The following is a 25348-nucleotide window of genomic DNA, read 5'->3' as shown; positions in this document are numbered from 1 at the left end:
TACTTTTAAAATCAAGCAAATTTGGGTTTTCATCAAATTTCTATACTTAATTTGTGGCGTTAATATTAATTTTTTAATTAAAGTTAGGGTGAGTTTGTAACATTACAGAATTGCAAAAGTTTTTAGAAGGAAGAAATTTGGTGAATAGTGTGAGTGGTGAGATCATGGTTTGAAAAGATTGATACAAAAGAAACTCCAGTGATGAAGGTGTAAAATGCAGAGTGGCCAAACATGGTTCCATGCATGCTCAAGTTTCGTTTCTTCATTGCGTGCATGCGATCTACTTCAGCTCTATATAAAGTTTGAAATGTCACGAAGCTAATGAAATTCAGTGGTAGATATTGGCAAAGAGGTTCCAAGTTGTTATTAATGGAGGGAAAGCAAGACTGCATAGCATGCACGAAGCAACGTGATGTGACAAGTAACTGACTTTTTTTTTTTTTTTTGAATGAAAAAAAAATATTTTATTTAATTTTGTTAAAAAAAGATATGCATGAGAAAAAGAAAAAAGAATATATGCAATGCAAAGAAACTGCTTGATGAGAAGTTACAATTAATAACTGTCAGGAGGGGTGTGTGTGGGTGGATACATAAGGCAGAGGGCGCACCTTGGAAAAGGTTTTGGATTTGGTTGAATTGAGGTATGAAGGAGGATTGTGAATGCGGTGAAGAAGCGGAGAAGAATCGGAGTAAAGCAATAGTGCCGATGGAAGAGGAGGGGTGGAAGGGGAAGAGAGCCTCCTCCGAGCCACGTCCATGCACGGAGTGCGGCAAGAGGTTCTGGTCGTGGAAGGCACTCTTCGGTCACATGCGATGCCACCCTGAGCGTCAGTGGAGAGGGATCAACCCTCCTCCAAACGCAAGAAGACATCATCATCAGCAGCAGCGGCAGCAGCAGCAACGACAACCGCAGCAACAGATGACGATGATAATGACCCAGGAAGACCACGAGGTGGCTGCGTGTTTGCTTCTGCTGGCGAATTCAAACAACAACAGAGAGAAAGGGAAAGAGAAAGGGAAAGAGAAAGAGAAGGAGGAAGAGGTTCAGCAGTGGCAGTTCGAGTGCTCCAGTTGCAACAGGGTGTTCGGATCGCACCAGGCTCTGGGGGGGCACCGCGCGAGTCACAAGAACGTGAAGGGGTGTTTTGCGAACACCGGTAATGTAAGCATAGGGTTAGGCATTGGAAGTAGCGGGAAGTGTGAGGAGGAGAACGTTAACATGAGTGGTGATGGGCACAAGTGCAGCATATGCTTGAGGGTGTTCTCCACAGGGCAAGCACTTGGTGGGCACAAGAGGTGTCATTGGGAGAATCAGAAAGCCGAAAACCTTCTCCTCCTTGACTTACCTAAGTCCTCCCTCGACTTGAATTCTCCTCCTCTCACTCTCGATTTGAGGTTGGGACTCTAGTCTCCACATTCTCACTTAGGTTAAATATATAATCAACTTTCCATCTTACTTTTCTTCACCCTCACCTATACCTCATTTCCAATTAATATGTGTATTAACCTGAATTCATTTATGTTCCTTCTTCGAATAAGTGATATTTGTATTAATAGCATGCCGCTGGCAAGAACATGCGATCCAACTATATCATATTATTAGCAAACAACCAAACATGTGCACTGTGTTGTATATGTATATATATGTATATATCTTTCTCCCTTGTCTGTCTTTGATACATATGATGAAACCTTTCCTTTCAGTATATGTGTAAATTTATGGTTTGTATGAAAGCGTGTGACATGATTAATGGATACCTCAGAAGTTCATATATGCTTATCTTCCTAGCAGGCTTCAGGCTAGAGGTGAAGTGGGTTGAATAGCTTCTTTGTAGATTCTAAAAGATATACGAAGGTCCCCAGCATAAACCCAAACCAAGACCATAATAAATAGTTTAAGTTAAACTTCCAACAGACTTCTCAAATGGATCAATGCAATCACCTGATATAGTCTATTTTACTGACTTTGTTAGAGTTTGAAAGTTTTATAGTACTTTCATTTCTCATTTAGTAATTTTTATTTTATAATGTTTTGCAAGTTTTACTTAATTGTAAGATGTTTCAGAAAAATTACATTAAGAAAGTTCTTTTAACATTCTTCTTATTTTAAGTATTATATTTATTATATTTAACTTAAAAACTATAATGACTTCTTTTGACTTAATAATTTTATGAGTCTAATTTGAGTAAATCTCGTACATTTGTTTAAAGCCTATTAGGTAAGCACCAGACCTTAAGTTTAGAATTGATGATATTATACCACAATCCCTTCGTTTATGATTTGGGACAGGGATATTGTGGAACCTTCTAACAAATGTCCTAGCCCAACAATCGATTGATGGAGCTCAATCAACATTCAATTCACCTATGATTTTGAAGGTCATCAGGATCTATTGTGTATGATGGGCAGAGGATACTTCTTTTCTTAAGGGTATACAATAGATAAAAATATAAAATACTTTTAGAATAAGGATTATATATAGATAATAAAACATATACCTCATTTTATCGCGTCTTCAAGAACGGTGTATTTGTATAATTTCATTATAAAATATTTCACCAGTCAAATGATATTTTATTTTGTTCTATTCCATTATGATCTGAATCATACCATTCCCTTCTTTCCCATCAATCCAAACTATTTTTTATGAATACCAATCCAAACTTAATCTGACAGAAGTGTCTTTAGGCATGACTAGGCTCAAAGAAAAACTTAACGTATAATATAGTAAAGGGAGATAAAGATGGTAGGTATATAATCGATAATGTACTATCAAAAGGGAAAACGGAAAGAACCAGTGGTGATAAAAGAAAAACAAAAAATGAGTGCTTCACATCACAGGATAGCGCTTTTGGCTGTGGGTGAAAAATGCTGGATTTTGTTATCCTCATTTACTGGGAGTAATGCGCTAAATGTTTGGGACGCATGGACTTAGTGACATGTTCAGTGAGGCCTTGTTTGAAATTCACATCAGATGTCATGTTACTTCTGATTGAAATTATTTGCTGAATAATGAATAAAGTAATAAATGACAGACACTAAAACGGATTTAGATCCCTGTTCCTGAAATATTACAGAAGAGCTGTTTGTATTTTAAAATGAATTCATAAAAGGATGTCACATGACTCTTTTTTGTAACCACCATAGATCTCAAATCTCAAAAAAGTACCCTGAGCTCTCCAGTTTGCAGCGCATATTTGCGGTGCTGGGACAAAACGGGTGCCACCTGAACTTCCTTTAGTATCGATGCTAGGTCATTATAGGTGGGTTCCTTATGTTCATTAGCTGCATGCATAATTGTTTGCAATATTTGCAAGGGATCTCCATGGCTGACAACCAAAATTGCACATCTGCCAGAAGTAGACAGAATTACTTTAGCAATGAAAAAAATACCAAAATATACTTAAGGAAATACCATATATGAAAGAACTACTATGCACCTGCTTGTTTTGACATTAGAATATTAGTTTTCACACTTTCCAATTTCTTGTATACGTTTCAATATAAAGATTCAAAATTAAATCTACCAAAATCAGTTTACTTAACTTCAAAACGAAAGGGCACTGTTTCAGATCAAATTTCATTACAGAAATTAAGTTTTCTAAATTCTGAATGCAGCTTTTTGAAAGTAGTATTTTGGCAGCTTGAAAAACTGCAGGTCTCCAATAGATTTGTCGCACACATTCACGCTAGGAAAAAAAAAAAGTAGTTGAATATAAGAAAGACATCACCACCCTTCAAATTCTGATTCAATAGTGGCCATTGCTTTTGCCAGTCGACCCGCAACATCCTTGACACTTTCTCCTCCTTCTGGCCCAACAAATGGATCTTTTCCATCAATATCCCAAATTTCTTCGTACTGTTCATGAATGGAAAGGAGAACCCAATGAGTTGGAAACTATAGGGTTTGACAATACTTGTATGCGCCAGAACCTTTAAATGGTGGCAACGATATGCTTAATCAGAACATGACTAATGTTCCAAAGATAGAAGATTTCTATAACCAAAAATGGATGCAGAGAACAGACAAAAGGCCCTTTGAATAGCAATTTTATTGCAATGTTTCATATAAAGTAAGGCGTATTGAAAAACCAGAAGGCAGCTGAAGAAACTTGTGTTGAGCATGGCTTACTTTATCATGCGATAAAAGTTCAAATGAGGGACCAAAATAGCGTTCACGAAGATCTTCAATCACCTGCTCAGTAAAAGAGACTCAGTTAACGAGCAAAAATAATAGATGAATAGGAAAAACAGGCACAGATATACGATATTAAGAGATGAATAAATGAAATTTGAAGGATAAAGAGTGAAGGGAAATTAGTGGATGAATGAAAAGGGAAGTGCAGGATGTGGATTGACAAATGTAGAGTAGGGGAAAGGAAAGTCGTTGCCGTTGTGTTGTTGGTTGAGTTGTTCTGGCTCACCTTACACTGGGGACCATCAAAAGGAAGATTGAGGAAGGAAGCAACAAGATTTGCGGTGTGTCTTGTTCTTGAAAATGGAGAATAGCAAATGCGCACATCAGCAAGCGGTATATTTTTGGCCTCTAGTTCCTGTGAAGAGTCCGATAATAGAGTTAAGTTGAGGTTAGAGCATACAGAGAAAACGGCGGCGCAATTAATTGACATTGGTGTGGTTTTGGAGACGAAATTCCACAGTAGAGAGAGTGAAAGAGTGGAATTAGATTGGAAGATTTGGGTTTGGGTTTGGGAGAAAAAAGAAGAGAAGGAGAGATACCTTTTGGAACAATTGTGCAGCTAGTTGTGCCTGGTGAACACCGTCGGGGGCCAATTGGAATTCGGGGAGAGTCCCATTTTCCTGAGATGAATGAAAGATCAACAACTAAGAAAGCAATGGGAAAGATAGGATTTAAAAGGAACGGGGAAAACCATGGAGGAAACGATGATGCCTCGCTCGTTGGGAATGCTCTTGCCATGCCTCAGAATCCAGTACCTGTTCTTCGCAATTGACATTTGATATTCTTCGCCTAATTCTAATCCTATTTTAATTTCAGAATAAATAAGGTAATAATAAACTATCCTTCCCTTTTATTTATTTATCTCGGGGGGCATGAGTGGAAATTGCAAAGAGGACCTTTCGTTTTGACTATCGTTAATTTGCTTGGGTGGAGAGAGATAGAGAGAGAGAGTGTGTGAGATCGGTGAGGAGAGAGAGATGGGGGTGAGAGGTAAGGTGAGAATGTCAGTGTCAGTGGTGAAGGCGGCGATGAAGGAAATGAGACGGAGCGTGACGTACATGCCTCGACCGGGGGACGGAGCGCCGAGGGGGGTGACGCTGATACCTGGGGACGGAATTGGGCCTCTGGTGACAAACGCGGTGGAGCAGGTGATGGAGGCCATGCACGCCCCGCTTTACTTCGAGAAGTACGAGGTGCACGGGGACATGAGGCGTGTGCCGGAGGAGGTTCTGGATTCGATTCGGAAGAACAAGGTTTGCTTGAAGGGTGGTTTGAGGACTCCGGTGGGTGGGGGAGTAAGCTCCCTCAACGTTCAGCTCAGAAAAGACCTCGATCTCTACGCTTCCCTCGTCAATTGCTTCAACCTCCCCGGCTTGCCCACCCGCCACGACAACGTCGACATCGTTGTCATTCGTGAGAACACCGAGGGCGAGTATTCAGGTCTGGAGCACGAGGTCGTTCCCGGCGTTGTCGAGAGCCTCAAGGTCAAACTTCTCTCTCCACTCTTTGAATTTACCATTCACATTCTAATTCTAATTCTAACCCTCAGTGAATGATTCAGGTTATGTCCAAGTTCTGTTCCGAACGTATTGCAAAATATGCGTTCGAGTATGCATACCTTAACAACAGGAAGAAAGTCACCGCCGTCCATAAAGCCAACATCATGAAACTCGCTGATGGTCTCTTCCTAGAATCTTGCCGACAGGTTGCAACCAAATATCCTGGTATCAAGTACAACGAGATTATTGTGGATAACTGCTGTATGCAACTTGTCTCCAAACCGGAGCAGTTCGATGTTATGGTTAGTTAATTCCCAGTCAATAATTTTCATAAGCAAGTCTATGAGTTTCTAAGCCTCAAGAGCTAGTTTGACCCATCGTGTGATTATTCATTATGTTAGGTGACTCCTAATCTGTATGGAAATTTAGTGGCTAATACGGCAGCTGGAATTGCTGGGGGCACTGGTGTAATGCCTGGAGGTAATTGAATACTGTTAATGTTAATATGGTTAGAAGAGGAAGAAGAAGCGAGAAATGAATGAATTGAGGTGATTGCACTGCAGGAAACGTTGGGGCTGATCATGCTGTGTTTGAGCAAGGTGCTTCGGCTGGAAATGTGGGAAAGGAAAAGCAAGTGGAGCAGAAGAAGGCAAATCCTGTTGCGCTGCTTCTCTCCTCAGCAATGATGCTGAGGCATCTTCAGTTTCCTTCATTTGCTGACAGACTCGAGACTGCAGTGAAGCGCGTGATTTCGGAGGGGAAGTACATGACTAAAGATCTTGGTGGAGACAGCACTACACAACAGGTTGTTGACGCTGTCATTGCCAACCTCGACTAGATCTTCCTTTCCAAATTCACTTTCGGTATGCTGGAAATCGTTTCAACCAGTTTGTGTAATAAAAGTTAAATTTCTCTTTCTATTTTTCACCACGAATAATTTTATGCGTACTTGCCGTGTGATATTGTTTGCTAAACAAAAGATGTGCATTTTTTTGTATTCGAGACTGGGTTCGAGCCTTGAAAGAACCTTGTATTAACATTCGGTCAATGATCAAGAGTATACTAAAGAATCGCATTTGACTGCCAAGCGACAAGTCTCAAAAGTTTCGTGAATTTGAAAAATACTGAACTGAACCATTTTCCTTCACACGGTAAACAATGACTGAAAAATGTGCTTAACACACAGTTCTCATAGCGATAACCTACAAACTGCTTCTAAAATTGCCTATCTCTACTCGGAAACAACGGAAAACAACAAGTCACCGGCTAACATCTCAATATAATACCGACGGAAAAATTAGTCTTCAAATGTCAAATCCAGTGTTTCATTCGCATCCTCCATTTATGAGACCACCTGCAAATGAGTTACAATACATATTAAGATAAAGCAGAATGAATATCCACCCAGAATGTTAAGATAAAAATATCACAAAATTCTAATTTAAAAAGATAAAACTATAAATTACAGTTTGTTTTCCTCAATATCTGAATCTGAGTAAAGCTATGAAGCAAGTCGTAGTTCACCAATAAACTCACAAAGATGCAAAATTTAAAGCTTCATAATTGGGCATACTGCCAAGATCATGCTGTCTAAGATTATCTTTCGCTCTTTCCGGTGACATTGTGAAACGGAACAAAAGCTATATCGACATCCTCGTACATTTTGCGATTTACTGTCAAAATCATTTTCAATCAGATAAAAAATAAAACAATATTATTTTCATAATTCCACAGAAAATAAACCCCTGCAATATATTTCACTCGATCAAAAAGAAAAGACATGTTAGAAATTGTAGAAATAGACGCTGACCTCTATACAATTTGTAAATCCCTGTGTAGAAACCACCAAGGACCATTCTTTGAGAGACATCTGAAAATGTACAAAAGCAAAAGGATTCAACCAAAAAGGAAAATAAAATTGAAAGCACAACCAGACAATTTAATAGAAGAGCCACACTAAATAGCATCAGTGAATCGACGGAAGGGACGGGTTAATACACTCAATTACTATATTTCTTACTATCAGCAAATACTTGAGAATTTCACTTGAAGATATGATAAGCCGTGTAAAAATGTGAACTTCAGACACTGATTTTCAAACAGCATTTTAACTAATGATATTAAAGTCATGGCACTTATACAGCATTCCCCAGTGAAATTAAAATAGTATAGAATGCTCAATCATGCATACTTCTTTCACTTATATACCATTAGATCAATGGGTTGTTAGCCCAAGTGTTATTGGAAAATATTATAATCAATGAAGAATAAAAAGCAGCGTGAAAACTAAAGTAGCCATCTAGACATCTACAATGAGTGATCAAACTATTTTTATTTTAACAAGATAAAAACAGTATGCAACATTTTTTTCCCAATATACACATACAAATTAATGTGCCATTTTACCTGACAGCGCCAGCTACTGCACGAAGAGCCATAAAGAGAACTAATCCCAGCCATACGCCCTGGAGGCCAAAAAGTGGAGCTGCAAACAACAAGAATACAGAGGAGACTGCTCCCACAAGCATCTACGAAGCAATTATCAAAAAGGTTAACCTGGAGAAGCATATGTACCACGAAAGAAACACCATAACAAATTCACAGAAGTACAACTTACCATGGAGAAGGCAGCATATCGGAAATCAGAAACACCATAATGGAGACCGTCAACAATATATGCCAGTGCATTAAATGGTTGAGAAACACTGACAAACTAGCAACAATCACAGATAACAGCGGAATTACGAGGCAGACACAGACAAATGCAAACAAATAGTGACAAATCAATTAGCAGCAGCACACTTACCAACACTAATGATCTGACCACCAGCAAGACTTCAGAATCCTGAGTAAAAATGGTAGCTAGAGGTCCAAACGATGCACCCAGAATTGCAGCCAAGCAAATACCCATTACCAGTCCAATCTGGAAAGTCGTAACAGGTTTTCAAATAACTCATAAAATCTCCTTGTATGACATAGTTAAACAACGATAGCTTAACATAAAATCTGAAAATAACTAATGAATGAAAGGCATTAAAGGGTCAAAATTCAATGGATAAAAAAAAAATCAGCACTTACCCTTAATAATATACTAGTAATCTCCTTCACAACTTTGTATTCATGTCTGGATACATAACTTGCAATAAGGGCCTATAAATAATAATACAAAATATAGATGTATAAGAAAAAGGGTATATACAACAAGACAGTATTGAATTTAAAATAATTGACGACTTTAAAATGTAAAAAAGTGTCAAAGTCAAACAAACTGAAAATTTTCCTAAAAAGTTCCGCAAAGCCTGTCTAATTAGCACTCCATTTGGTTGAGAAGATGGAAATAACATTGGGTGCTTGGCCGGATAAGAAAGGAAAAGAAATAATTTTAAAAAGTGTTAATACCCACTGTACTTTTTCGTACTTATTTCTACTCTATCTATCTCTTCTCATCAACCAAACACCTTTAATTTTAATTCCATTTCTCACCGATTTCCACTCTATCAACTTATTTTCATCCAACATATTCTTTCCTCTATCTACAAACAAAGGGCAAGAGTAATAACTACAGCAGAATTATGTTGGCTTCATTTGTTTCATTATAATCTGGCTTTGTTGGCTTATCTTGATTCATTGCAAGACAGCTTAGTATTATTACTAGATCAAAAGAAATTTAAGAAGTCGTACCACAGGGACGAAAATGTTAAAATGATAAAACAACAAGGAAAAGAATCCCAAGGTTTCAATGATTCATTTACCTGACCAGATGCAGCCAAGGCATCTGAAAGAAGGGAAACAGACCACCACACTTGCATACATATCTGATGTGCAGCCATAGCTACTGGACCATGTCGAGCAGCCACTGATGTCCCCAATGTAATGGTTGAAAGAACAGCTAGTGTTCTTCCAAGAAGGAAACCACCTGTGGCAGCCCAGAGATCAAAACTAAAACAACTAAATTAACCTAACAGAAAGCTATATAATATACAGAGTAAAACACAAAAAGAGAAATGTGCCCATGCAATCATAGTTAAACCATCATAAATTAATAATCTCGTTAAAAAAATCTTTCTTTTGATCCCAACTTGAGCCAGTTTACAGAGTCAGAAATTTTGATAAATTAATAGCACAACAATTTTTGGTAAGAGTCTTATATAAGTTTTGTTAATAACATAAACTCGATCTCCAACATTAAAAATATGAAATATAAAATATAACAAGGACAATTTAGTAAAATGGGATTCTGCAATTTTTTTTTCTAGAAATTTAAAGCCAGGGGAATTTCATCTTTAATTTTTTTTTCTTTCAATATGAAAGCTCTGGTATTATGTTTTTGAATTGCACCGAAAGATTGTAAAGTGTTATTGCTACTATGAGTGCTTCTCTTTGTGTCATTGGTTGCAAAGATACTAAATCATCCTCAACAAGACCTTTAATTACATTAGTTACAATTTATTCTAAGCATATTTGTATTCCCTTTTGTAAAAGGTTTTGGTTACTATAAACAGAAATGATGAGAATGTAATTAGTGTGAGTGATATCACCAATAGAATAATTCTTTACTTTTTCAGGTTGGTACCAGAGCTCTTAATCTTTTGAGGTGGGTACCAGAGCTCCTAAATTGGGGACTGTTTCTCACTAGATATTAGGCAGGGGGGCACAAGGGGGACGATCAAGTTACTTAAAGAATAATTCTAATGGAGGTACTCCTCATTCTTAGCGTTTACTTTCAGTAACTAATCTTAACCATTACATTTCAAGAAAATGAATGGTGAAGATGAGTAACTTTCTTAGAGTTACTATTAGAATAATTTGATCTCTCCTACAGAGATGGATAGATCAACAGAGATGGAGAGAGGGAGATTACAGACAGATAAAATATATAAGCATATAAAAAGCTTTAGAATAACATTCATTTAGAAGTAAGCCATTGATTAATTTAAATACAAAACCAATAAAAATGGAGGTGAGATCCTTTTATTGGAAAGTGTTTTGGAACACTATTTGAGATTGCATTTAGTATCTGGTTGCTATCTTCCCTATTTTTTCAAGGAAGATAAAACCATTTTAAGAGGAAGGTGCAACGCGTTCTTTTGTTTCAGGGTTTAGTAGCCCGTAATAATTAAACACATACCAGCAAGAAAGACACAAATCCTCACCAGATTTAATATAACTGCCAAATTGCAGGTTTCCCATCCTTGGAGGTAGTAACTCAGCTCGTTTATTCAGACACCAGATCATCAACATGGTCCCAATATATCTGCAGTATTAAAACTCAATCATAATTTGGACTAAATCCTTTCAAGAAATCGAAAGAAAAAAGAATGTCTTTGAAAAGGAATTACTGAGAGATAACAGTGGAAATGGCTGCACCAGTTACACCCAACCGAAAGTAATACATAAGTAAGGGAAATAAGAAGACAGATGAGAAGTTGCCAATGCCTGCAATTTCATAGAGAATAGAGAAATTAATACAAACTTACATATCACAGTATAATGAAAAATATTTTAAATATTGAAAGTAAAACAACAAGAACACTTAATTTATCAAAATATAAAATTAATTTTCAAGATTAAATTACAGTCATAGTTTTGTTCATTAATTAGAGTTGCATGGACCCTAATAAATGTCGGGGGAATTACCATAAAGAAACACAACAGGGGCAATATACAGTGTAAAAGCTGTAAGCATAATCTTCTGTTAGTATCACCAGGTGAACTTAATGCATTAATTTAAATAGAGTTCTGTAATCTACCCAAACATGCCCTAATTCAATTGTAGTAGTGTTGGCATCTTGTCAAATTATGCTTCCAATCATTTACAAACAGTATACTCTTAGGTGACAACTTTCCCAATAGATTATCATTAACCTATCATATGATAGAAAAGAACATTTTCTTGTCCCTCGTGAATAAAACCACATGCAAGGAATTTGCAGTAGGAGACAGTAGATAGTAAGTCCACAATACCGACCGTAAGCACCGAGTTCAGGATAAAATTCAAATTAATCAATTTCTAAGAATCATGATCATGAGAAAGGACATCAAAAGGCAAAGACAGTGTCAAATATTGAAGGAGATTATTAGCGAAGCAAGAAATGAACGCAGTGATGGAAAGTTTAATTTTAAGTAATTTACTCGAGCAAGTTAAAACAATACTCATAATAATGTATTCATGAATTGCAAATATAACAACATCCTACAAAAGGTATCAGAGTACATGCAGATAAATACAATAGACAGCAAAAAATATATAAAAAAGGGTTGAAAAGGAGAAATTAACAAAGAAACACAAACTTGATATGTCAATCACTTGCCTAGACATATAACAGGGGTTTTCGTATCCTTAAAACCACGGAAAATGCCTTGAAGAGCCAAAGAAAGTACAACTGCGGGAGCACCAACAGCTCTTACAGAGAGAAATTGTCGTGCAGGAGCAAAAGTTGGATTTTGCTGTAGAAAATAATTTATTCAAAAAGCGATTACAACTCGCATGCTTTGACAAGATAGAAGAGTGATGTTAAATAGACTTATAATCACCACAAAACAATAAAGTATCCCACTTTTAAAAGGGTACAATAAATAAATACATAAAGCGTTGACCCAATGAAAAGGTGGAGTGTGTGTTGAGGTGAAAACATACCGTTGACACACCGATTAAATTTAGAAATGTTCCCGATCCCAGGGACAAAGCCAAAGCCTCAAAAATGCCAAGGCCGAGTGCTAAAAGCAAAGCAGTGGAGACAGAGGGTAGCTGTTTTCTGTGGGGAACTGTTTTGAAAGGTTTACCATTGCCAGTATTTTCTGTAGCACCCTGATCTGTTGTGCAAAGTCACGGCATTAGACAATGATGTGCATAAGTGCAATGAGAAAATCGTATGAAAATGTTGGAGAGGTAAAAAAGAATGAACCTGAATCAGAATGCTGAGTAGAGGCAGCCTTGGCCATGTCCTCGGCAACAAAGGAAGTGGCAATGCTTAGAAGGGGAATGTTAAAAAGCTTAGAAATCATGTTAAAGATGGATACGGAAACGCCCGCAGAAGCCAATTCGAGAGTGCCTGCGAAAGCAATGATGGATAAGACAGAAGGCGATGAAAAAATAAAAGAAAAGTAGTGGAATAGGAAATGGGAGGGAAATGTTCAAACCAAGTCGACCAATGTAGGCGGTTTCCATCAACTGCGACAAGGGGTCAATTGCCTGGCCGGCAATGGCGGGCACAGACAGCAAAAGAAGCTCTCGCTTCACATCCACATCCTGGAGTTTTTCATTTTGATCGAGCGGCAACTTACTGTGAAGGAATTGAAGATGTAATTGTGATGCTTGTTGTTGAAGGAGGCGCACACATTCATAGAGAAAAGAAGAGTGAACTTACACGGCGGGGTTTGGGTGAAGCTGATGATCCTCGTCGGCGTGTTGTTGTTCGGCGGTGAGGTGGTTGGGAGGGAGGGAAGAGGGTTTGGCGCGAAGGGTTATGAGAGGCGATGAGAGGCTCTGCGGTTGGCGCAGAAAGCGAGGGCAATAACCGTAACAGATATGGTTGCGCTTGAATGTGAATGCTCTTCTTCTGGAAGAGCCATGGTATTGAGAGACAAAAGGGGAGGAAGTGAAATGGGTAGCTTCCATGACCGTCACCGCCGGTAACTGCATTACTTCAAAACCAGAGAAACTTGAGTTCAACACATCTCAATGAATCAATGAATAATAATCATAAATTATATAAAACTCCATTGAAACCTGCAAGCAACCCCCAGAATGTGTCTGTAACTCCCGCCTTTTCCACTACACAACAGTCACATACTCACATTCTCTCTTCTCTTCCTCTCTCTCTGCATTTTCTCAAACATTTTATACATTTTCACTGGTACACGCCGATTCCCAACATTTTTTTGTTTCAATCATCCTCTTTTTCTTATTTCTTTTAGTCATGAAACATATAATTTTTTATTGATTTGATTGACGGTTGATATTTAAATAGAAGCGTGACACACGAGAACACTATCGAGAAATAAAATAAACACCGCGCCCATTAAGAATATTAATATTTTAATCAGACTTTTTTAATTTAAAATTTTAACACATATTATTATATTATTAAAATATTTTCAAATGAAATAATTCTAAAACTATAATTTTAAATTTTAAATTCCAAACTATATGTTTTTATTATTAATATTAATAATATTAGTAGATTAACATTATTATTAATATTAATATAAGTAATATTATTAACATTATTATTTTTATATTATATTATTTCTATATGCAGTATTATTATTAATATTGATATTACTGATGTAAACATGTGTATAAATTTTTTAAATATACGTAATATTATATTAGTAAGTGATAATTATATTTATTAAAAATAAAGTAAAAAATATTATAACATATAAAAGAATAATTATTGATAAACAAAGAAGAAGAGAATAAGTAGAGATAACATCGATTTTATAAAAAGCTTATAAAAGTAACGATCAATTTTTAAAAATTTAAAAATTTAAAAATTATTATATTTAAAGGATAAAATTAATATTTTGAGATATAAACACACAAAAAAATCTCTTTTATATATTATTATATATTAGTATTAATTTTTTTATTAACATTATTAATATTAATATCAAAATTAATATTAAATATTATATTTTAAATTAATATTAACATAGATTTATAAAATATGTATGTGATTTCATTGATATAATAAATTAAAAATTTATGTTTAGCCTAAATAAATAAGATGTAAAAGTGAAATTTCACATCTACCAGAAAAAGGCTCAAACATAAACTTTGACATTTTATTTACATTACCGCGTTCGATATCCTCTGGTGTCAACATAAATCCATCGACATAATAAACTTATTTTGTTTTAGTGAATTTTGACTCCTTTTATGTTTAGTTTTTTTCTCCTTTCTACAAGAATTGTCCTCTTTGTCCTCTTCAACATCAAACTTCTTTGAGAAATATTCGTGTTCTTTTGATTTTAATCCTTCTTATATTTCTTCTTTGTAGTCAACTCCTTTATCATTAAATTCAAATTCAAAGCAAATTCATGTAAATTTTGAATACTTATAAGTTGTTTGTATCCTTAATCACAGAAAATCTATTTTCAAATAATACTTTATAACATTTATCTAGTAATTGAGTAACACTTAACAAATTTTAATTAATTTCAACAACATACAAGACTTCAAAAATAAATTTGACATCTAAATGAATTTTAACTACAATTGTTCTTTTACCTTTCATAGAAATTTGTTCTTTAATCCCAATTCTTATTCTAAAAATATTTGATTTAGTGAGCTCTTTAAAAATTATTGATCGTAAATAATGTGATTTGGACAACCAATATCCAAAATATATATATATATATATATATATATATATATATATATATATATATATATATATATATATTTATTGTAAATTTGTTGGCTGTAACACATGTTTCAAAATGTAACTACTCTAATTCATCGTTTACAATCTTGACATCTTCTTGGAGATGTTTGAGATTTGAATATATGGAATTTCAAAAATAAGTATACTAACTAACAAAGTTAGGGTGCAGAAAGAATATTGTGTGCCTTAAATCTTCATCAACCAGTGTCTGTCGCTGTTACGTGTTGTCACTTCCTTCTTTCACCTCTCATATTATACAGGAATCAACTCTTCTCATATCGTTCTTTCTCTGTTACGCTCCATGGTAGTGCGCCTTAGACTCCACCCCACACTCACAATAATGCCCCAAGTTAGATCACTCTTGGAAACACATCAGGATTCCGTGTTTGGGGTTCCGGTAAGCTATATATGAAACGTAAACTCCATTTTCTGTTTTCATTTTACTCTGCTTATTTTTTTATTTTGTTTTTTGTTGTTTTGACTTGGAAGGCGAGTGGAGGAAGTTGCAAACATGATTTATGGAGTTCGACGCAGTCACGCCTTTTCTCTGGTTGTAGTAGCGCTGGTGACAATTTCGCAAGTAAAGCCAATCCCGATCAACGCAACCAATTTATTAATTTAATTTTGAACATGTTAGAGATTGTAGAAATAGACACTGACCTCTATACAATTTGTAAATCCCTGTGTAGAAACCACCAAGGACCATTCTTTGAGAGACATCTGAAAATGTACAAAAGCACAAAGGATTCAACCAAGAAGGAAAATAAAATTGAAAGCACAACCAGACAATTTAATAGAAGAGCCACACTAAATAGCATCAGTGAATCGACCGAAGGGACAGATCAATACACTCAATTACTCTATTTCTTACTATCAGCAAATACTTGAGAATTTCACTTGAAGATATGATAAGCCAAGTAAAAATGTGAACTTCAGACACTGATTTTCAAACAGCATTTTAACAAATGATACTAAAGCCATGGCACTAATACAGCATTCCACAGTGAAATTACAATAGTATAGTACGCGCAATCATGCATACCTCTTTCACTTATATACCATAAGATCAATGGGTTGTTAGCCAAAGATTTATTGGAAAATATTATAATCGATGAAGAATAAATAGCAGCGTGAACACTAAAGTAGCCATCTAGACATTTACAATGAGAGTGAGCAAAATATTTTTATTTTAACAAGATAGAAACAGTATTCAACATTTTTTCCCAATACAAACATACAAATTAATGTGCCATTTTACCTGACAGCGCCAGCTACTGCACGAAGAGCCATGAAGAGAACTAAGCCCAGCCATACGCCCTGGAGGCCAAAAACTGGAGCTGCAAACAACAAGAATGCAGAGGAGACTGCTCCCACAAGCATCTACGAAGCAATTATCAAAAAGGTTAACCTGGAGAACCATATGTACCACGAAAGAAACATCATAACAAATTCAGAGAAGTACAACTTACCATGGAGAAAGCAGCATATCGGAAATCAGAAACACCATAATGGAGACCGTCAAAAATATATGCCAGTGCATTAAATGGTTGCGAAACACTGACAAACTAGAAGCAATCATAGATAACAGCGGGATTACGAGGCAGACACAGACAAATGCAAACAAATAGTGACAAATCAATCAGCAGCAACACACTTACCAACACTAATGATCTGACCACCAGCAAGACTTCAGAATCCTGAGTAAAAATGGTAGCTAGAGGTCCAAACGATGCACCCAGAATTGCAGTCAAGCAAATACCCATTACCAGTCCAATCTGGAAAGTCGTAACAGGTTCTCAAATAATTCATAAAATCTCCTTGTATGACACAGTTAAACAACTGTAGCTTAACATCAAATCTAAAAATAACTAATGAATGAAAGGCATTGAAGTCTCAAAATTCAATGAAAAAAAAATCAGCACTTACCCTTAATACAAAACTAGTAATCTCCTTCACAACTTTGTATTCATGTCTGGATACAGAACTTGCAACAAGGGCCTATAAATAATAATACAAAATATAGATATATAAGAAAAAGGGTATATATAACAAGAAGACAGTATTGAATTTAAAATAATTGACGACTTTAAAATGTAAAATAGTGACAAAGTCAAACAAACTGAAAATTTTCCCAAAAAGTTCAGCAAAGCCTGTCTAACTGTCTAATTAGCACTCCATTTAGTTGAGAGGACGGAAATAACATTGGGTGCTAGGCCGGATAAGAAAAGAAAATAAATAATTTTAAAAAATGTTAATACCCACTGTACTTTTTCTTACTTATTTCTATTCTATCTATCTCTTCTCATCAACCAAACACCTTAATTTTTATTTTATTTCTCACCGATTTCCACTCTAACAACTTATTTTCATCAAACATATTCTTTTCTCTCTCTCTCTCTCTCTTTACAAACAAAGGGCAACAGTAATGACTACAACAGAATTATGTTGGCTTCATTTGTTTCGTTATAATCAAGCATTGTTGGCTTATCTTGATTCATTGCAAGACAGCATAGTATTATTACTAGATCAAAAGAAATTTAAGAAGTCGTACTACAAGAAGGAAAATGTTAAGATGATAAAATTACAAGAAAAAAATCCCGAGGTTTCAATGATTCATTTACCTGACCAGATGCAGCCAAGGCATCTGTCAGAAGGGAAACAGCCAACCACACTTGCATACATATCTGATGTGCAGCCATAGCTACTGGACCATGTCGAGCAGCCATTGATGTCCCCAATGTAATGGTTGAAAGAACAGCAAGTGTTCTTCCAAGAAGGAAACCACCTGTGGCAGCCCAGAGATCAAACTGTAACAACTAAATTAACCTAACAGAAAGCTAAATAATTTACAGAGTAAAACACAAAATAAGAAATCTGCCCATGCGATCATAGTTAAAAAAATATTTCTTTTGATCCCAATTTGGGCCAGTTTACAGAGTCAGTAATTTTGATTAATTAATAGCAGAACAATTTTTGGTAAGAGTCTTTATAAGTTTTGTTAATAACATAAACTCAATCTCTAGAATTAATAATATGAAATATAAAATATAACAAGGACAATTTAGTAAATTGGGATTCTGTTGTTTGTTTTTTTCTAAAAATTTAGCCAGGGGAATTTCATCTTTATTTTTTTTTCTTTGAATATGAAAGCTCTGGTATTATGTTTTTTCTTTGAATATGAAAGCTCTGGTATTATGTTTTTGTATTGCTACTATGAGTTCTTGTCTTTGTGTCATTGGTTGCAAAGATACTAAATCATCCTCAATAAGACCTTTAATAACACTAGTTACAATTTCTTCTAAGCTTTGGACCTCTGAACATTCATTATTTTCACATGCGATAATGCAACAAGCGACTGATATGCTTTTTATAGGGGTAATTGACATCATCAATTTCTTAGACTTGTAAGTGCCTGTTGCAAATAGCATATTATTAGGATAAAAACTATTATCAATATCTCCATAGTAAATAGGAAAAAATATCTTCAGAGTCTTCCTATTTACGTAAGCATATTTGGATTTCCTTTTTCAAAAGGTTTTGGTAATTAGTGAGTTATATCAATAGAATAATTCTTTACTTTTTCAGGTTGGTACCAGAGCTATTAATCTTGAGGTTGGTACCAGAGCTCCTAAAATGGGGATTGTTTCTCACTAGAAGTACATCAAAAGTACGCAATTGATTAATTTAAATACAAAACCAATAAAAATGGAGGTGAGATCCTTTTCTTGGTAAGTGTTTTGGAACTGTGTTTGAGATGGCATTTAGTGTCTGGTTGCTATCTTCCCTATTTTTTCAAGGAAGATAAAACCATTTTAAGAGGAAGGTGCAACACGTTCTTTTGTTTCAGGGTTTAGTAACCCGTAATAATTAAACACATACCAGCAAGAAAGACACAAATCCTCACCAGATTTAATATAACTGCCAAATTGCAGGTTTCCCATCCTCGGAGGTAGTAACTCAGTTTGTTTATTCAGACACCAGATCATCAACATGGTTCCAATATATCTGCAGTATTAAAACTCAATCATAATTTGGACTAAACCCTTTCAAGAAATAGAAGGAAAAACGAATGCCTTGGAAAAGGAATTACTGAGAGATAACAGTGGAAATGGCTGCACCAGTTACACCCAACCGAAAGTAATACATAAGTAAGGGAAATAAGAAGACAGATGAAAAGTTGCCAATGCCTGCAATTTCATAGAGAACAGAGAAATTAATACAAACTTACATATCACAGTATAATGAAAAATATTTTAAATATTGAAAGAAAGTAAAACAACAAGAACACTTAATTTATCAAAATCAAAAATTAATTTTCAAGATTAAATTACAGTCATAGTTTTGTTCATTAATTAGAGTTGCATGGACCCTGACAAATGTCTGGGGAATTACCATAAAGAAACACAACAGGGGCAATATACAGTTTAAAAGCTGTAAGCATAATCTTCTGTTAGTATCACCAGGTGAACTTAATGCATTAATTTAAATAGAGTTCTGTAATCTACCCAAACATGCTCTAATTCATTTGTACGTAGTGTTGGCATCTTGTCAAATTATGGTTCCAATCATTTACAAACAGTTCACTCTTAGCTGCCAACTTTCCCAATAGATTATCATTAACCTATCATATGATAGAAAAGATCTTTTTCTTGTCCCTCCATAAAACCACATGCAATGAATTTGCAGTAGGAAACAGTAGATAGTAAGTCCACAACACTGACTGTAAGCACCGAGTTCAGGATAAAATTCAAATTAATCAATTTCTCAAGAATCATGACCATGGGAAAGGACATCAAAAGGATAAGACAGTGTCAAATATTGAAGGAGATTATTAGCGAAGCAAGAAATGGACGCAGAGATGGAAAATTTAATTTTCAGTAATTTACTCGAGCAAGGTAAAACAATACTCATAATAATGTATTCATGAATTGCAAGTATAACATCATCCTTCAAGAGGTATCAGAGTACATGCAGATAAATACAATAGACAGCAAAAAATATTTAAGAAAGGGTTGAAAAGGAGAAATTAACAAAGAAACACAAACTTGATATGTCAATCACTTGCCTAGACATAGAACAGGAGTTTTCGTATCCTTAAAACCACGGAAAATGCCTTGAAGAGCCAAAGAAAGTACAACTGCAGGAGCACCAACAGCTCTTATAGAGAGAAATTGTCGTGCAGGAGCAAAAGTTGGATTTTGCTGTCGAAAATAATGTATTCAAAAAGGGATTACAACTCACATGCTTTGACAAGATAGAAGAGCGATGTTAAATAGACTTGTAATGACGTTTAACAGGGTACAACAAATAAATGCATAAAGTCAAAGTGGAGTGTGTGTTGAGGTGAAAACATACCGTTGATACACCGATTAAATTTAGAAATGCTCCAGATCCCAGGGACAAAGCCAAAGCCTCAAAAATGCCAAGGCCGAGTGCTAAAAGCAAAGCAGTGGAGACAGAGGGTAGCTGTTTTCTATGGGGAACTGTTTTGAAAGGTTTACCATTGCCAGTATTTTCTGTAGCACCCTGATCTGCTGTGCAAAGTCACGGCATTAAACAAAGATGTGCATGAATGCAGTGAGAAAATCGTATGAAAATGTTGGAGAGGTAAAAAAGAATGAACCTGAATCAGAATGCTGAGCAGAGGCAGCCTTGGCCATGTCCTCCGCAACAAAGGAAGTGGCAACGCTTAGAAGGGGAATGTTAAAAAGCTTAGAAATGATGTTAAAGATGGACACGGAAACGCCCGCAGAAGCCAATTCGACAGTGCCTACGAAAGCAATGATAGATAAGCCAGAAGGAGATGAAAAAAAAAGAAGAAGCAGTGCAATAGGAATTGAAAGGGAAAGGTGCAAACCGAGTCGACCAATGTAGGCGGTTTCCATCAACTGCGACAAGGGGTCAATTGCCTGACCGGCAAGGGCCGGCAGAGACAACAATAGAAGCTCTCGCTTCACATCCACATGCTGAAGTTTTTCATTTTGATCGAGCGGCAACTTACTGTGAAGGAATTGAAGATGTAATTGTGATGTTTGTTGCTGAAGGAGGCGCACACATTCATAGAGAAAAGAAGAGTGAACTTACACGGCGGGGTTGGGGTGGAGCTGATGATCCTCGTCGGCGTGTTGTTGTTCGGCGGTGAGGTGGTTGGGAGGGAGGGAAGAGGGTTTGGCGCGAAGGGTTACGAGGGGCGATGAGAGGCTTTGCGCTTGGCGCAGAAAGCGAGGGCAATAACCGTAACAGATATGGTTGTTGCGCTTGAATATGAAGGGTCTTCTTCTGGCAGAGCCATGGTATTGAGAGACAAAAAGGGAGGAAGTGAAATTGGTAGCTTCCATGACCGACACCGCCGGTAACTGCGTTACTTCGAAACCAGAAAAACTTCCGTTCAACACAACTCAATTATTTAATAAATAATAATTATAAAATATATAAAACTCCATTAAAACCTGCAACGGAACCCACAGAATGTATCGGTAACGCCGCCAGTTAACCTCTCTCTCTCTCACCGCTGCTGATAGCCTTTCCACTACACAACAGTCACATATGTACTCACATTCTCTCTTTCTCTCTATGCATTTTCTCAAACATTTTAAACATTTTCACGGGTACACGCCAATTCCCCACAACTTGTGTTCCTATCATCCCCTTTTTCTTTGTTTCCGCAAGTCGCGATTTTTAGTTACTATCAAATTTTGAAGTATTGACTTGTTTCCCAATTTCTAAAATTAAGTAATTTTAGTTTACTATTAATATATTATTAATTATTACTATTATGAGAGTAAATTTGAAAAAATTAATGGGTATGGATCGTATTGTTAACTTCACTCAAACTCATTAAAAAAATCCGTTTAGAAGCAGAAAACTTTTAAATTCAATTAGTGTTAAATTGTATATATTTAGTAGTATTTATTTTAAATTGAATTCGTGTAAAAGATAATACCATTTTAACTTAATTTTATAGAAACTTTACCAAGGTGATAGAATGACTTAAGTTTAAAAATGTTTTGAATTAAGATCCTACTACTTTTTTTTATAAAGTCATGTCATTTTAATACTACTTAATTAGCTTTTATAATTTTTAAAATATATTTATTTTTGTAATTTTTCTAATACATTATATCAGAACAATTGGTGTTTTGTGTCCAACTTTTGCAATTTCATGATCTTCACACTTACGTTCCAATTTTAAGCTTTGATTATGTTAACAATCATACGAGAACATTAGCACATTAGCTTGGGATAACCTATCATGATGCATTAAAATTTATCTATTTTCTTAATCTAAGATTAAAAGAAAAAACTCAAGCATAAGGATTAACGTTACATTATCTACATTTTTTCTGTCAATAATAAAAAATAGGTTAAAATACCTTTTTAGTCCCAATTTTCGTCAAGTTTTTTCAAACAAGTCCTAATTTTGGTTTTGTGTTCAAATAGTTCCCAATTTTCATTAATTTTGTTCAATTGGGTCCTTTTTTGCTAACACCGTTTAAATCATTAACGGCCATGAACAGTGACTGCCACGTGTCACCTCGTGGTTTTTTTGAATTTTTTTTATTTTTATTTTTTTTTTTATTTTTTTATTTTTTTAAAAAATTTTGTTAATTTTTTTTTTAAATGTATACGTGTCAACCTAGGAGTGTGCCACGTGTCACTTCGTGATTTTTTTTAATTTTTTTAAAAAGAAATTTAAATTTTTTAATTTTTTTTAAATGTCCACGTGTCAACCCAGTAGCGTGCCACGTGTCAAAGTCAATGTTCTAAATTCAATTTGGTCCCTATATTTGTTATTTTTGTTCAATTAGGTCTCAATTTTTGTTAACATTAACCAATTTGGTCTCTCTCCAAATTAAAACCAAATTTAATTTTTATATTAAAATTGATATTTTTTATTAAATATCTTTATTTAATATATTAAAATTCACATCATTATAATTTTGATATAAAAATTAAATTTGATCACATCTTCTATAGGGACCAAATTGGTTAATCTTAACAAAAATTAGGACCTAATTGAACAAAAATAGGACCAAATTGAATATAGAATATTAACTTTGACACGTGGCACACTACTAGATTGACACGTGGACATTTAAAAAAAAATTCAAAAAAATTCAAAAAAAAAATTCAATAAAATAAAATAAAAATTCAAAAAAACCACAAAGTGACACGTGGCACACTCCTGGGTTGACACGTGTACATTTAAAAGAAAATTTAAAAAAAATTTAAAAAAAATTTAAAATTAAAAATAAAAATAAAAAAATTCAAAAAAACCACGAAATGACACGTGGTCATGGCCGTTAATAATTTAAACGGTGTTAACAAAAAAGGACTCAATTGAACATAATTGACGAAAATTGAGACCTATTTGAACACAAAACCAAAATTAGGACTTATTTGAAAAAACTTGACGAAAATTGGGACCAAAAAGGTATTTTAACCTAAAAAATATATTAGTGGAACAAATATGGTATTATATCTAAAATGTTTATATACACAAAAAAGTAACTATATAATAAAGGGTTAAATATGTTTTTGATACAATTAGTCACTCATCGAAACTTTTGACCAATTTGGTCCTTCATCTTTAAAAATGTGTGGATTTAGTCCTTTTAATCAAATTTTATTAAATTTATCTAACATTTCAAGCGTATTTCATGCTAGTATTTGAATGTTTACATCGTTTGAACCATTTTAGCTTCAATGCTAATTCAAATATTATGATAAAACGCGTTTGGAACTTCAAATAAATTTAACAAAATTTGATTAAAAAGGACTAAATCCACGCACTTCTAAAGATGAAGGACTAAATTAGTCAAAAGTTTCGATGAGGAACTAATTGCAAATTTCATTGAATCTTGAGGGACCAAAAACATATTTAACCCTATAATAAACATAACAATATAATTTCTACTCTCTTAATAACTAAAACTTTTCAATCATATAAATGTAAATGAAGTGGTCCAAATAAATCTCTCACATGAGAAAAAAATGTGTAAAACATACATTCTTGTAATATTGGAGCTTTTGACTTTTTAGTTAGAGAATGATTGAACATATATATAATACTTGATTAAATTCAGGTAACCGAAATGTCTATACCTTAAAACAAAGCAGCCTAAAGAGTTTATGCATAAAAAGTTTGACATAAACACCGAATGAAAACATAACTTTTAGAACTTTAGGTATAATTCAAATTCAAACTTCTACTTCACATAGGACCTAAAAATAATATTATTACTATGTATCCATATTTCCAAACTATAGCAATCTACACATACTTGTACAAATTATACTTTTATTTGTTAGTCGAGATAACCTAATTGTTGAAGTGATTTTTTATTATATTATGATGTATTTTGACAATTTTTATCTATTTGTTATACATATTTCAAATTTGTCATACTAATATACAATTTAAAAATAAGTGTCGAATTGTTTCTTTTCCCTTCCACACATAACATTTAGAACTTATATTGACTATAAAAGTTTAACTACATTATAAAGTTTATTAATATCGAAGGTTTACACTCATATTTGGTTTCTAACTAATACTATAAAATATTTTATATTTTGTAAGACCCGCTCTTAAATTTATAACCAATACCATAAATTACAAGAAAAAAAAATCAAAAATACATAAAAAAGAGCATGCAAGAAGTGAAAGTATCAACATCTCTTAAGAAGTTTGCAAGTACATACATTAACGAATCTTAATATGCAAGTACATATATTAACAGACCTCAATTATTATTTAAAGAGTAAAAATAATGATTATTTAAGATGTAAAATTGAAAAAACAAATATGTATAAAATAAGTAAATCTCTTTAATTATATATATGATAACTTCTTCTTCACCTCCTTTCTGTGTCACAGGTTTTCTCTCCAATTTTTGTTTGGCAGGAGGGAATAAAACGCATGCAACCACATGATAGAGACGTGAAGAGCGACCAAAATTTTGAATGGGATTGCAAAAATTATACTAACTAACGAAGTTAAGGTGCAGAAAGAATATTGTGTGCCTTAAATGTTCATCAACCAGTGTTTGTCGCTGTTACGTGTTGGTAATGCCCGCGTACACGCTAAGAAACCACTTCCTTCTTTCACCTCTCATATCACACAGATGAAACAACTCTTTTCAGATCATTTCAACCCAGCATTTTAAGGTCACTTAATTTTATATTACATAAAAATAAATAAAATAATTAGTATATAAGTAACAAATTTATAAAAAATTTGAATTAGAACCGAACT

The 25348-nt window shown here is 34.5% G+C and overlaps 5 protein-coding genes across 13 annotated transcripts; 2 read left to right on the top strand and 3 right to left on the bottom strand.

Annotated features, from left to right (window-relative positions):
* Nucleotides 1-673: 673 nt before the first annotated feature.
* Nucleotides 674-1408, top strand: LOC114195192 (zinc finger protein ZAT3-like). The gene has a single exon (XM_028085582.2). The coding sequence runs from the start codon at nt 707-709 to the stop codon at nt 1406-1408; it is 702 nt and encodes a 233-aa protein (XP_027941383.2). The 5' UTR covers nt 674-706.
* Nucleotides 1409-2978: 1570 nt separating this feature from the next.
* LOC114194463 (Phosphoglycerate mutase family protein) lies at nt 2979-5023 on the bottom strand. Of its 2 annotated transcripts, none has more exons than XM_085665539.1 (6): nt 4891-5023; nt 4739-4819; nt 4426-4554; nt 4134-4196; nt 3736-3934; nt 2979-3351 (listed from the first exon to the last, which is right to left on the bottom strand). In XM_085665539.1, exons 1-6 carry the CDS (start codon nt 4972-4974, stop codon nt 3251-3253), a joined length of 657 nt encoding a protein of 218 aa, XP_085521665.1. In that variant the 5' UTR covers nt 4975-5023; the 3' UTR covers nt 2979-3250. The 2 variants fall into 2 exon arrangements, with proteins under 2 accessions (XP_085521665.1, XP_027940502.1); XM_028084701.2 differs by having other exon boundaries at nt 3736-3860.
* A 153-nt stretch (nt 5024-5176) lies between these two features.
* On the top strand, nt 5177-6785 carry LOC114194462 (isocitrate dehydrogenase [NAD] regulatory subunit 1, mitochondrial-like). The gene is made up of 4 exons (XM_028084700.2): nt 5177-5683; nt 5761-6000; nt 6100-6178; nt 6262-6785. Exons 1-4 carry the CDS (start codon nt 5177-5179, stop codon nt 6534-6536), a joined length of 1101 nt encoding a protein of 366 aa, XP_027940501.1. The 3' UTR covers nt 6537-6785.
* Nucleotides 6786-6802: 17 nt separating this feature from the next.
* Nucleotides 6803-13592, bottom strand: LOC114194460 (protein DETOXIFICATION 45, chloroplastic-like). 4 transcript variants are annotated; one of them, XM_028084689.2, is made up of 16 exons: nt 13428-13591; nt 13066-13342; nt 12839-12981; nt 12604-12750; nt 12336-12511; nt 12010-12145; nt 11038-11134; nt 10852-10952; nt 9451-9614; nt 8777-8848; nt 8505-8621; nt 8316-8411; nt 8105-8226; nt 7509-7568; nt 7165-7371; nt 6803-7052 (listed from the first exon to the last, which is right to left on the bottom strand). In XM_028084689.2, the coding sequence occupies exons 2-14, from the start codon at nt 13338-13340 to the stop codon at nt 7511-7513; spliced, it is 1704 nt and encodes a 567-aa protein (XP_027940490.1). In that variant the 5' UTR covers nt 13341-13342; nt 13428-13591; the 3' UTR covers nt 6803-7052; nt 7165-7371; nt 7509-7510. The 4 variants fall into 4 exon arrangements, with proteins under 4 accessions (XP_027940490.1, XP_027940489.1, XP_027940493.1 ...); XM_028084688.2 differs by having other exon boundaries at nt 7235-7371; XM_028084692.2 differs by having other exon boundaries at nt 7235-7371; nt 13066-13334.
* A 1923-nt stretch (nt 13593-15515) lies between these two features.
* Nucleotides 15516-21715, bottom strand: LOC114194461 (MATE efflux family protein). 5 transcript variants are annotated; one of them, XM_028084696.2, is made up of 15 exons: nt 21556-21715; nt 21175-21454; nt 20948-21090; nt 20714-20860; nt 20446-20624; nt 20156-20291; nt 19181-19277; nt 18995-19095; nt 17712-17875; nt 17017-17088; nt 16749-16865; nt 16560-16655; nt 16349-16470; nt 15751-15810; nt 15516-15652 (listed from the first exon to the last, which is right to left on the bottom strand). In XM_028084696.2, exons 2-14 carry the CDS (start codon nt 21426-21428, stop codon nt 15753-15755), a joined length of 1686 nt encoding a protein of 561 aa, XP_027940497.1. In that variant the 5' UTR covers nt 21429-21454; nt 21556-21715; the 3' UTR covers nt 15516-15652; nt 15751-15752. The 5 variants fall into 5 exon arrangements, with proteins under 5 accessions (XP_027940497.1, XP_027940495.1, XP_027940500.1 ...); XM_028084694.2 differs by having other exon boundaries at nt 21540-21696; XM_028084699.2 differs by having other exon boundaries at nt 20446-20621; nt 21540-21696.
* Nucleotides 21716-25348: the final 3633 nt, after the last annotated feature.

This window comes from Vigna unguiculata, chromosome 8, assembly GCF_037176805.1.
Source record: "Vigna unguiculata cultivar grain cowpea cultivar isolate G323 ecotype 2 chromosome 8, ASM3717680v1, whole genome shotgun sequence".
Taxonomy (NCBI): Eukaryota; Viridiplantae; Streptophyta; class Magnoliopsida; order Fabales; family Fabaceae; genus Vigna; species Vigna unguiculata.
The sequence above is the reverse complement of the archived record's forward strand: the minus strand, read 5'-3'. Positions and strand labels throughout refer to the sequence as shown.